This window comes from Branchiostoma floridae, chromosome 6 (assembly GCF_000003815.2).
Source record: "Branchiostoma floridae strain S238N-H82 chromosome 6, Bfl_VNyyK, whole genome shotgun sequence".
NCBI lineage: Eukaryota > Metazoa > Chordata > Leptocardii > Amphioxiformes > Branchiostomatidae > Branchiostoma > Branchiostoma floridae.
The window spans coordinates 20,532,967-20,546,127 of record NC_049984.1 but is presented as its reverse complement, the minus strand read 5'-3'; the positions used below and the strand labels follow the sequence as shown (position 1 = coordinate 20,546,127).

The following is a 13,161-nucleotide window of genomic DNA, read 5'->3' as shown; positions in this document are numbered from 1 at the left end:
TGACAAAGTGGGGCAGGTTTCAGCCCCCTATCATTTAATTTCGGAACTGCAGGGGCGTTTTTCTCAAGACATTCCAAAGAGGATAACTGCAGAAAGGATTGACGAATTGGCATCATTTTAGGCATCCAGGTAGCTTGGGCAAAGATGTTTATAATGATATGCATGTTATGCAAACGAGGACTTAATTTGCATAATTAATGAGGGAATTGTATAATTCCATTGTTTGCAATAACTGGACTTCAATAAATGTAACATTTGTTAATTATGATAGGTGGAATATTTTACCCTGCGTTTGTGTGTCTGTGTGTGTGTGTGTGTGTGTGTGTGTAAACAAGATAACTCAAGAACGGTTCGGTGGATTGGCTTCATACTTGGTGTGTTGGTAGTGTGTGATGAAAGCTGGAAATGATTAGATTTTGGGCCCCCTATCGGCTCCCCTTGGTACTGCAGCGCAACTTCCGGTTTTGCTATCTCGGTGTTCTGAACATGCTATGGTCACGATTTTTGCGTGTTAGATAGCTCTTGTGCTCAGGAAGAAGCGACATAAGTTTGAGCCCCCTAGCGTCTAGTTTTGGGATAGCAGGGGCATTTTTGTCAAAAACTTCTGAAGAGGATAACTCAAGAAGGGCACAACGGATTTTCATGATTTTTGGTGTGTAGGTACCTTAGACAATGTTGTACAAGATAAGATACTAATTATGCAAAATAGGAGCACATTTGCATAATTAATGAGAACATTCTATCATAGCAGTTTTTTCAATGTATCTCTTGTTCTAGACATGCTATGGTCTTGAAATTTAAGCGGTAGATAGCTTTTTGTGTCATGACAAAGTGGAGCAAGTTTCGTCCCCCTAACATTTAATTTGGGAACTGCAGGGGCGTTTTGGTGAAGACATTCCAAAGAGGATAACTGCAGAAAGGATTGAGGGATTGGCATCATATAAGGCATGCAGGTACCTTGGACAAAGATGTTCATAATGATATGAATGTTATGCAAATGAGGAATTAATTTGCATAATTAATGAGGAAATTGTATAATTCGACTGTTTTCAATATCTGGACTTCAATAAATGTAACACATGTTAATTATGATGGATGGATTATAAGCAGATACCAAATATGGTAATGAGGAGCTTATTTGCATAATTTAGGCAAAAATTGCTAAACCGCTTTATGATTAATGATGGGAATTTTATTATTGTGACACGTGTACGTTAGTCAATGGTGAACAATACGATACATAAATTATGTTAATGTATCAGTCAATTGCATGAAATTTACAAAAGCTGTAAATATTCATGGAGGTATGAGGTCGCCGAACTCTAGTTTTCAAAATGAATTGGACTAGCTGGCAAATCAGCGGTTTGCAAAGTTTTTGAGTTTGCGAACGGGTGATGTCAATCATTTTTGCGGTAGCAGAAGGTTCATGTACCTTGTGCAATAACTCAACGTTGATTGTTACGTTTGGGCTAGGGCATGGATTGGACAATTCATAGAAACTGTTTAGGACATTTATTCATCCTTTCCTAGAAGAGCGGCCTAAAATTGGAATAGACTTTCCTACCTGGCTGAAAGGATCTAACATGACTTTCAATCTTTGTTCTCTCATTACACATTAGAATCATTTGAACTGTAAATCTAAAAATGTCTTACCTGTGCAATGAATATTGTGAATAAAGATCAATCGGATTCTGAAATCATCTGTAACTTATTGCTCATAGTCAATATTATTAATCAGCATTTTCTTTATAGAGGTGGTCACAATTACAAGTGGCCACCCCTCTATTGTTCCCACATGTCTATAATGGCCAAATACTCCAGTATGGGACGGAAAATTGCTGACTACGTTGTCTAGATCTTTGAGGGCATGGTTATCATAGAGAGAGCTCTGAAAAACGACTGGCGGTATGTTGGATTTAGTTTATATTTTTTTGTCCACGGTATAATGATAAACGCACAAAGCTGTTCACATCACTTTCTGCTTGCTCTAAAGAATGTGCCACTATCTGTTTGATAGATTCATTCAACTACATTCAGGGAGGCGATAACCCTTACTGTGTACAAGTAGGCAAATATATCCATGAATGCTTATACTGTAGAACCAATAAGTGTAAATGACATGCTAGAACCAATATGTTGATTTATTCATACCTGTAGAAATCCTGAAATGTTTGTTTAGTTGTACTGTAAGTAGTTGTTATAGGCCTTACACGAAAGTCGCTGCACTTTTGTTGTGTCAATAAAAATTCTATCTATCTTTAAATATCCTATTTTTGGAAACAACTGATATGCATGTACATGTAGGCTACCCAATGGATGAAGGTGAACTATCATTACAAGTATATTTGGATACATACAATCGTCATGTAATAGGTTCTTACCTGCCAACAGGAAGATGGGAAGAATCAAGCGAAAAACCAAACCACAAACAAACGTCCTGCCGTCTGCCATGGCCTCACTTCTTGTTGTTTTCCCCAGCCCTTCTTGTAAGTTTTGTGTTTGTCATGCTCTCCACAAGATTTCAAGTCTGTAGGGGAACAATAGAATTAACAACACATGGTCAGCACATAGGAAGCATGCAGTACCTAACAAGCCACTAGGGGGCCTAAAATCTAATCGTTTCCAGGTCACACCACAGACCTAGCCACATACTGAATATCAATTCAATCCATCCAGGCATTCTTGAATTATGCTGGTCTTCTACACACACACAAACACACACACACACACAAACGCTACCCAAAATAACCTTTTTGGTAAAGGGGGGCCCTAATGCCCTTTTGCGTAGAGCGTAAATCGGCCGTTTTGATTTTACGTAGAGCGTAGACGGATTGCTTAATTCAACATAGAGCGTAATCAGTGCAGTTTGCGTAGAGCGTAATTGACTCTTTTAATTCTACGTAATGCGTAGTAGCTCCCCGGAATTTACCGAAAAACGTAATGGATGAATTGTGCGTATAGCAGAATCAAACCTGCCCTAACCATAGTCCCTTCAAAATGCAGGAAATTGCGTTTCAGAGGGTCGGGATTTCAAGATTTCCGTGGAACTCCTTTGCGACGCCCCGCACCATCTGCGCTCATGGCGACATGGTGAAAATATGGTGGGGGCGTCGCCCTCAAAAACTTAAACTGTATTTTCAATAGTAATTGCATTATAGATTCGTCCATGAAGGTTAGACATCCAGGTAATAAGATATGCCAAAAACAGTTACTCCAGCAAAATCATATATCCAGTTGCTTATTTTTGATTGAGTAACAGTTTTGGCGGCATTGCGTATTGCCTAGTCTGCTAGAAAAAGTTACCCTTCAAATGCAGGAAATGACGTTTCAGAGGGTCAAGATTTCAAACTTTTCTCGGGGAGCATGCCCTGGGGCCCCCAAGGATTGTCGCGCCTTCGGCGCTCAAGATGATAAAAATTCGGTCAGCGATATTGCGCTCCCGCGTTAGAAATTTGCTTCCGCCGCCTCTGCCGCCGGTTACCATTAATACTTTAAACTCAACTTTTGTCACTTCTATGTATCGTAAATACCAGTTTTCACACAAACGCTCAGTCGCTCGGTGATGAGTTCTGCATAATGTGTGGGGAAGCTTTCGAATTTAGCGTAGAGCGTAGAGTGGCTTCGTGAATTCAGCATAATACATGTACGTAGCTGGCCACCAGAATTGAGCGTAGAGCGTTGTCGGGACCCCCCCATTGGGGCCCTCTTAAAGGTAAGTCTTCTGTGCTAGGAGAGCCTTTCCAACAAACATGCACATGTAGATCATGCAAAATTCTAATTAGAAATGCCCATAATATCTTATGGCTAATGGCAGTTATTTCATATTTGTACCATATTTCACTTGTGCTTTAACATCATACCTAAAATATGCAAATTGGAAGCCTGGTATCCAGCTGTATTACAGCTCCCGAGTCTCTTCTGTCCTCTTCACAAATAGCAAAGAAGACAGAAGAGACTTGGGACATGGTGATGAGACAATTTGAATGTACATGTATGATGAGCTCTAGTCCTTGCTCTTAGGAATCAGTTCAGTTCAGTTCATCCTCATAGGAATACATGTATTTTACTTTTTCAAGCCAATGTTATTTGAATGTAAGCTCATCTGTGACGGTAGTAAACATTATGTTACAATCTTAACACTTTATATCCGCACACAAAATAAAGCGCTTGCCAACAAGCTTTCGATCAGTCCTCTGATCCTTCTCAAGTTGTAATGACCCAAAACCTAAGTCACACTTCTGGAAGCCATTTAATATGTTATTCTTTATCTCTTTTTTGACTGTAATTACAATGACTTCTTGGCAGATGTTCTAATGAGTGTAAATGAATGAATTGTGTTTTATTTGAATGGAGCCTAGTTTCATTTTAGGAGCCATTATGTAATAATTGCAAAATATTGCATTTTTCTTCATGGAAGTATGTCCATTTGGTATGCTGCCAAATGTGTTTATACTTGGGTAGCAAAATGTACGGTAAGCTGAACCATGAAACCTTTAATGCTTGGCTAGCCTAAAAACAGTTGTGAGGAAGTTGATGGTGTGTTTGCACAATGATAACAATATATATATTATCTCCTATGATAATGAATATTTCTATGCCTGATTTATGGAGAAGGCTGGGCTGTCTACCTGGGCTGTCTATCTGGGCTGGCTACCTGGGCTATCTATCTGGGCTGGCTACCTGGGCTGGCTATTAAATCAGGTTTCTCAGATCTACAAAAGCCCAATGGTACAAAATCTGTGCTTAGTGAAGAAGCTGTGTGTGAAGGGGCAGTGTGTGAAGGAGCTGTTTGTCAAGGAGCTGTGTTTGAAGGAGCAGTGTGTGAAGCAGCTGTGTGTATAATTACATAACTAAGACGTTCTGGGTTCAAATGAGTTGATATGCCACCGAGGCAGTATCATAGCACCCGGTGGTATTACGGCAGTTTATCAACATAGATCGCGAGTTAGGGAGAGACTCGTTATGGCCATTCCACCATTTTGACATATCTTCATGTTTGATATGAAAAGAGTAGAATAGCCAATAGGGACTGTACGGTATTTAGTGAGGGGGGAGGGTCGGGTCAAAAAAGTTTCCTAGGCCCTGACACAGGTCATAACATTTGTCTGTCATACTCATAGTTCACAAGACTGGGAGCAACCCCTGTGGATATATTGCCATGCATTGCACTGCTTTTTCTGGTATGGAGAAGATAATGCTTGGCTTGCTTCATATTGACACCCACATTAAAGTGTTGCGTGATTGATACAGCAATGTTGAAATGTCATTATCTTTCGCGTTCCATGTTGGGTTTTGAGAAGGCCTTAGATATGCCATGTTTAATAACTAAGGGGGCCTGGACCCGGGGCTGAAATATCCCAAACCTGAGACCGAACTGTCCTCAGCAGAACTGATTACCAGTACAGAAAATTCAGGTTCAGGTCCGGTTCAGGTCCTTTGGATCAGGTCCAGGTCCGGACCCGAAGTGGACAATACTCAAAACAATGGTCCATATCGCAACAAAGAAATCTGTTTCGTGGAGTATTCGACTTCCACTGGCATTTTAAAATCCTACAAGGCTAACTGCCTGTAAAACTGTTAAATGACTATAGACTTTACTTCGCTCGTTATTTTCCTTGACCGGTAACATAAGGTTACCAGTTTATGGTCTAATTATGGAAAATGATTATTGTTCTAAAATGCCTGGGCAGAATTAAATATTTAACCCATTTGAAGACACAGTAGTTTGTCTGTTAAAAAGGTGCATGGTAATTTATTTCTTGCCTCCATCTTTGGCTGTGCACCAGAATGTAATAGTGGAGAAGTTGGCAGTGAAAAATTGTTCTAAGGTGACCAATTATAGGGGTCACTTGAGTCTTTCTCCTCGTAGTGCTTTACCTATAACCACACATATTCAAACACTTGCTGCAAAATATTACGAAAGTGGTAAACAAAAAAACCACGCTAAAATTTTTGTGTCTACCCCACCATCGCCTGCAGTAGCGCGGTAGTGATGAATGAGGTTGGACCGCCGAATTTGCCTCAGTAGAACATCACGCAAAGTCCAAGTCCCCCAAAGTCCAAGTCTCCCAAAGTCCAACCCCTCGTCCTCGTCGTGGGAGATGGCAACAGATGGAGTCTGGACAGCCCACAACATCAGCACACCAACCCATCTGGCTAACGGGGCTCTGGTGAAGCTGCGACAGGCCCAGCAAGCCGGCAGTGGATAATATTGCTCGTAGAAACAAAAGGAGATGTAAACGGACGGATCAAAATGGAAAGACCCGGAACGGACAGGCTTTGACGAAGATAGGAACATGGAATGTTTGTGGTCTCGGGGATAAGGAACCTGAGATTGTTGAGTTTATGGAAAGGCGAAACATCCCAGTTATGGGTATATCTGACTGCAGAAGGAAGGGGAAAGGATGTAAAGAAATCCACTCCAACTTCGTCCTAGTGTGGAGTGGAGTGGAGCAGAACCAAAGGGCAACCCACGGAGTAGGTTTCATCCTACACCCAGACAGAGCAAAGAAACTCTCTGACACAGTCTACATCTCAGAAAGGATCATCAAGATCACGATCAGGGATAAGGACAGCACAACTAATTACTTCCAAGTATATGCACCCTATACAGAGGAGGAGAAGGACCGGTTCTTCGAACAACTCTCTGACAATATCTCTCTAGTGGCTGACGAGGAGGAAATTGGTTGTCATGGGAGACTTCAACGGAAGAGTGGGAAGGAGACCCATGGACAGCATACCTTGGCCCCCACAGTGACAGAAGCACAGAGTGCAACTATAATGGACACCAACTCCTGAGCCTGTGTGCAGAGTACGACCTGGTCATCTCCAATACATTCTTTCAACATCGCCCCAGCCACACCCAGACCTGGTACCGGTGGAGTGACATGACAGTCTCATCCCAGATAGACTTCATCCTCACCAGGGCATCCAGGTGATGCTGGGCTGGACACAGACCACAGACCAGTGCTTATGTATATGAGAGGGAAGGGAAACGAGAGCCACAAACGAAAGCTGCCACACGAGCCACAAATCAACATACACAAACTCAGGAAGAACATGGACATACAAGAAGAAATAAAACAGAGAGTTACAGAGAGACTAGAGCAAGAAGACACATGGGACAAGAGCGCAGAAGAAACATGGAGCATCTTCAGAGACACTCTTCTTGACTGCCTCAAGAGCACATGTGGGAAGAAGAAAAACGGAAGAGGTCAGAGAAAAGCCACCAAGTGGTGGAATGACGAAGTGAAAGAGGCTGTACGGGAGAAGAAGAGACTCTACAAAGTATGGGTGAAATCACAGACACAAGAGGACTATGTGAACTACAGACTAGCCAGAAGATAGAGTAAGAGAGAGGTGAAACATGCAAAGGACGCCTCATGGAAGACCTACGGACTTGAACTGAGTGAACTCTGCAAACGGTCACCACGAGAGTTCTACAGGAGTGTCAGAGCCATGCAACTCAGGGACGAACCTTACAACCCAACTCCTGTGATAAACGACCAGGATGGGAACCCTATATATGAGGAGGACAAGATCAAACTGCGTTGGGAACAATACTTCAGAGATCTCCTCAACCCGGTTGACGAGAACAGCAGTCACATCCAGTTCAACCCCAGCTACCCAGAGCACACAGAACCCAACATACTAGAGGAAGAAGTGCGGAGAGCAGTGAAGACCAGCCCAAAGAACAAAGCTGCAGGGGTCGACGGGATCCCTGTAGAAGCCATTACAGCATGTGGCGAGACTGGCATCAGGTGGCTCACTATTATCTTCCAGAAAGTATGGGCGGAACAGTGTGTGCCAGAGGACTGGAGGAAATCAGTTGTCATTCCTATATGGAAAAAGAAAGGGAACAAGAAAGAATGCAGCACATACCGAGGCATCTCCCTCATCAGTCACACGGGGAAAATATTCGCAAAAATACACCTGCGCCTCGTCTTTGTCGACCAGGAAAAAGCTTTTGACCAGGTAAACAGGAACCGACTCTGGCAGATTTTAGAACAGTATGGTGTTAAGGGACAACTTCTAGAGAACATAAGAGCACTTTATCACAACAGCAAGAGCGCAGTACAAACTCCAAATGGTCTTTCTAGCTGGTTCCAGATAAGGTCCGGAGTGAGACAAGGATGTGTACTGTCACCTTTACTGTTCATAGTGTACATGGATAACATCACAAAGGAAGCCAACCCAGATCCTGAGGCCTTGAACGAACTGCTTTTTGCTGATGATCAAGGCATCCTGAACGAGAGTAAGGAGGAACTCCAGCACCACACAGACAAGCTCAACAGTGCATGCGATCGTCACTACATGAAGATCAGCATCGGAAAGACAGAATCCATGTCAGTTGGCCGCTCCCCAGAGAAACTAGAGATCACAGTGAATGGACAACTCCTCAAACAGGCCACGGAGTTCAAATACCTGGGGAGCATCTTTACAGAGGATGGGAAATTAGACAGAGAGATAGAGACAAGAATACAGAAAGCAAACTCTGTCAGCTACCAGCTAGCACCTCTGCTAAGGCACCCAAGTATCCCCATGGAGACCAAGGCCAGACTCATCAACGCCATCTTTGTTCCAACACTCACATATCAGTGTCAAACCTGGACCCTGAACAAAGCACAGGAAAGAAAACTCACAAGCTGTGAGATGAGGGTCCTGAGGAGAACAGCTGGTAAGACAAGGAGGGACAGGTTGAGAAATGAAGTGGTTAGAGAGATGCTTGGAACCAAACCTGTCTTGCAGTTCATAGCCAAGCAAAGAGTTCAGTGGTTTGGTCACCTGACAAGAATGCCAACCACCCAGCCAGCGTTAAGAGCCTACACCACCAGACACTCAGGTGTCAGGGCCAGAGGAAGACCACGCCGCAGGTGGATAGAGGGAGTGGCAGAGACTGTCCGTGCACATGGCCTGACTCTCTAGGAGGCGACACACCTGGCTCAAGACAGATGTTTACATCTCCCCGCGACGCCCCCCCAGGCATAAGCGGAAGGATAAAGTAAAGTAAAGTAAGTAAGAACATCACGTAAATTCAACTCAGGCACCATGGGCCATAAAAATTGTGCAATATCCATTGCAACTTTTCAATGTGAATAACACATTTAACGGAGGGTCCCATAACTTAGAACGTAAATTTACATGTTCAACATCGTGTTGTACCAGTGTCAGGTGTGTGAAAATTGTTGCGTTTTGACTAATGATAAACGAGAGTGGTGGTGTTTGGGGATTTTCCGTTCAGGAGTTTATTTTACATGGACCATGCACGATTTACACCATAATAGTTTCATTTATCATCATCTCCATGATTATATCCATGAAAAATGGAGATATAGTTTTGGGTGTGTTTGTCTGTGTGTCTTTCTGTGTGTTTGTGTTTCCGGATATTTGTGGTCATCATAACTCAAGAACCTCTTGATGGATTACCATGATATTTGGTATGTGGGTAGGTGTTGGAAAGACGAAGGTTTTATGATTTATTAGGATTCTCCATATACGATATCAATGGAGGGTATGGCGAAACAGGTGTCAAAGGTCACCTCTTCAAAGCCGCCATACACACATGTTCGCACATGTTTACACACGGCGGGGTTATACCACCCCTTACGGGGTGACATACCCTTTCGCTGGCTAATTACAAGACGGGGATGCACCAGGTCTCCCGTCCGGGTGATTTGAAGTGAATCACCAACTCCAGACAGAAGGCTTTGCTCCATCTCACACCGCACCATCGTACGTGTGGGGGTTCTTTAACGTGCATGGGGTGTGACTCTCCCCATACACGGGACCTCCATTTAACGTCCTATCCGAGGGACGGCCCTAGCCAAAGCTAGGTACTCATTTTCACCTGAGTATAGTGAGGAAAGCGGTGTAAAGTGCCTTTCCCAAGGGCACAAGATCGGTGACACGCAGTCGATTTGAACCCGCGAGGTCACGAGGCACAAATGCCGCCGCTGCGCCACGCGACTTCACTCAACTTCAAGGTCAAGGTCAATTTTGGGCCCCTTGGTATGTGACCTTGGTACTGCAGCAGAAATTCAGTTTTATGCATCTTTTGACCTGGATGTGCTAGGGTCTTGATTTTTTGGTGGCAGATAGCTTGTGACGTAATTATAAGGAATATGTGGTATATGTTTGGGTCCCCTGGCAGGTTGCTCTGGAACTGCAGCTGCATTTTTCTCAAAATCTTCTTAGGAGGATAGCTGGACAAGGGAACGACAAATTTCGATGATATTTGTTATGTAGGTAGCTTAGACAGAGTGGTACATCATCAACTGAAAATTATGCAAACTGGCTCTTAATTTGCATAATGAATGAGGGAAACCTATATTTGTAGTGTTTGCCATTGTAGGACTCAAAAACCTGTCATATATGTAGTTTGTGGCTGGTGGTACATTAACAGATATCAATTATGCAAATACGTCCCCAATTTGCATAATAAATGTACCGGTAACGTTTGTTACATGCCCTGTAATGCATTACCAATGGGACCGAAAATAATAAGTTGTAATTTTTTGGGTATGGGTAAAAGAGGAATTTTCTTAACCAACCAGGTAGTTTTCAGTGAAAATAAAGCCGATCTATTTTTCGACCAAAAAAATGCCATTTTAGACATTTCAATGAGAACGAGTGAATAGTCATTTTGCTTGGGAATGAGTTAGCAGAGATTTGTCTACGGTTTTTGGGTGAATCGTTGGTATGTAACAGTGGGGTTCAAGCGCTCTTACTCGCCCCTCTGAATTCTTACAGGTATGTTGGAAACAAGCTGAGAGTAAGTCAGCAGTGTTTATGGCGTTTTTAAGATTAAATTTGACATCTGACTTACTCCCGAACACCAGCCGAACACTAGCCGACTGTGCTGAACACCAGCCGACCGACAACCAACCCATTCCAGACCTACCGTTCAGAGCCGAATTTTTTTAACATTTCAAAACATTCGGATGGCACAGCCGAACACCAGTCGACTCATCCGAACGCCAGCTGAACGCTAGCCGACTACAGCCGAGAAATAACTTACGCTGGTCACTATGTTGATTGTCATCACATCGGTGAATTATGGCACTTTTGCATTAATTATGCAAATCAAGGACTTATTTGCATAATTGGTATCTGATAATGTTCCACCTGCCACAAACTACATATATTGCATGTATTTGAGTTCTATAAAGGAAACACTGCAAATACAGATTTTCCTCATTAAATATGCAAATTAGGTGTCAGTTTGCATAACTTGCACTTCATGATCTGTATCTCTGTCTAAGCTACCTACGTACCAAATATCATGTAAATTTGCCATTCCCTTCTTCAGTTATCGTCCTTAGAAAATTTTGACAAAAATGCCCCTGCAGTTCCAGAACATCCTGCTAGGGCAGGGGGACTAAATATACACCACATATCCCTTATGTCATAGCAAGGAGGTTTCTTTAACCTCCTTGGTCATAGGCTATCTGCCATCCAAAAATCAAGACCATAGCACATCCAGTTCAAAAGATTTTAAAAAATGAATTTTTGCTGCAGTACCAAGGTCACATACCAGGGGGCCCAAAATTGACCTTGACCTTTGTCTTCCCAACACCTATCCACAAACCAAATATCATTGTAATCCATTTAGAGGTTCTTGAGTTATGCTCACTACAAAAATCTGGACACACAGACAGACACACACACACACACACCCTAACCATAGTCGGGAGAGAGTCGGGAGCTAAATTCGGCTATGTGTAACCGAGGCATTAGTTACACATCATTAACGTAACATCTGGGGATTTTTGCGTGTTTGCAGCAAAGAATCACTTTGGTTCTATAATTGACAGGCGATGTGCTGAAAGCTCCCCGCAGTGCGGCTGGGGTTGGCGTCTGTACACGGCGCCCTGCAGGGTGATAGAGACGGGTGAGAGACACCCTGACTCTGACGCGCCATGGGTTTGTCCAACGTAAAATCCGATACCCACAAAAACCGTGATCGGTATCTGGCTGTTTCTATAATCCCTTATATTGTACGTTACGTGGGCTCGTACCGAAGATGACGGTGCGGCCTGGAGTCCTGCTCAGTTACATGCCTGGGAAAATCGTGAGAGAGACGTTGTCCGGGCTATCCATAAATGTCTGTAATATCAGTTCTTGATCAGTTCTTGAGGATAGTATTATAGGTACGCCACAGCGCAGCAGATTGCCTCCTGCACGCATGACTAACCACTCATCCCCGGAAGCTGGGAAGCGAAAACACCACCACAGCTACACACGCGTCACGTTGGGAAAACAAAACACCAGCAGGAATTAGAGGTTAGACGAAATGTTACAGACAGTTTGAACGGTAAAGAAAGGCACCTACCATTCAATCAAGGAGTGTGTATCGCAGCTCCGCCAATGTTGGTCTCCGATTTTGCACATTCCGCCATAATGCTGGCCGCAGCCCTGCCCGGTGCGATCGATGGTTCTGGGAGGGACAGCGGGGGCGGCGCGCTCCTCCTTCTGCATTGGTGAGGCTCTCCAGATGTCTTACGTCACATGCACACACGTGACTACATCGCACCATCCTGTTCCAACTTCTGCTACCGGGGCCCTTGAGAATGACTGTGACCCCGCCACAAGCATATGGACCTGCAATGCTGCGTACGGCAACTGATACATATAACCAGTATCTTTTTTCGTTGAAAAAGTTGTTTCTTCAATTGTCAACAGTCTCAAGGTCCTCAAGTAGTCCATGAAAAATAATATGTGCTGACAATTATTACCGAAACTATATCAAATATCATTTTCTTTATTTTTCAATGGGTGCGTTTTGGATTTTCTGATGCAGAATATGCATAACGTTAATATCATCAATCAATAGTATTTTCAAAATACACTGCAGTTTGGTGAAGTTTGGGTAACATTTGTAATGTGTATATTTGCATCAATGTGTTTATAACATCATGTATATCATAAGTTGTACAAAAGTTGCAACAATGAGAAATTCTCATGGACTTGAGTCTGTTCACAATTGACGAAAAAAACTACTGGTTATATTGTAACGTTACCATTTGCATTTGCAAGTGGGTCACAGTCAGTCACCTGGGAGTGTGGAGTGTGTATACTCTCCAAGCTCCGGCTGTTTTTGTTTTGTTTTGTTTTGTTTTGTTTTTTAGCCATTTTTTCTAGTCGGGCTTTCTATTTTGTATT

The 13,161-nt window shown here is 43.1% G+C and overlaps 1 protein-coding gene across 1 annotated transcript in view; it reads right to left on the bottom strand.

Moving 5' to 3' along the window:
* Positions 1-12,644, bottom strand: part of LOC118417647 (piezo-type mechanosensitive ion channel component 2-like) — a 119,353-nt gene extending 106,709 nt beyond the window's left edge. The window contains exons 1-2 of the mRNA XM_035823276.1: positions 12,332-12,644; positions 2,382-2,527 (exon numbers count right to left, since the gene is read on the bottom strand). Coding sequence (XP_035679169.1) covers positions 2,382-2,451 — 70 coding nt within the window. The 5' untranslated portion in view covers positions 2,452-2,527; positions 12,332-12,644. The remainder of the gene's footprint in view (positions 1-2,381; positions 2,528-12,331) is intronic.
* Positions 12,645-13,161: the final 517 nt, after the last annotated feature.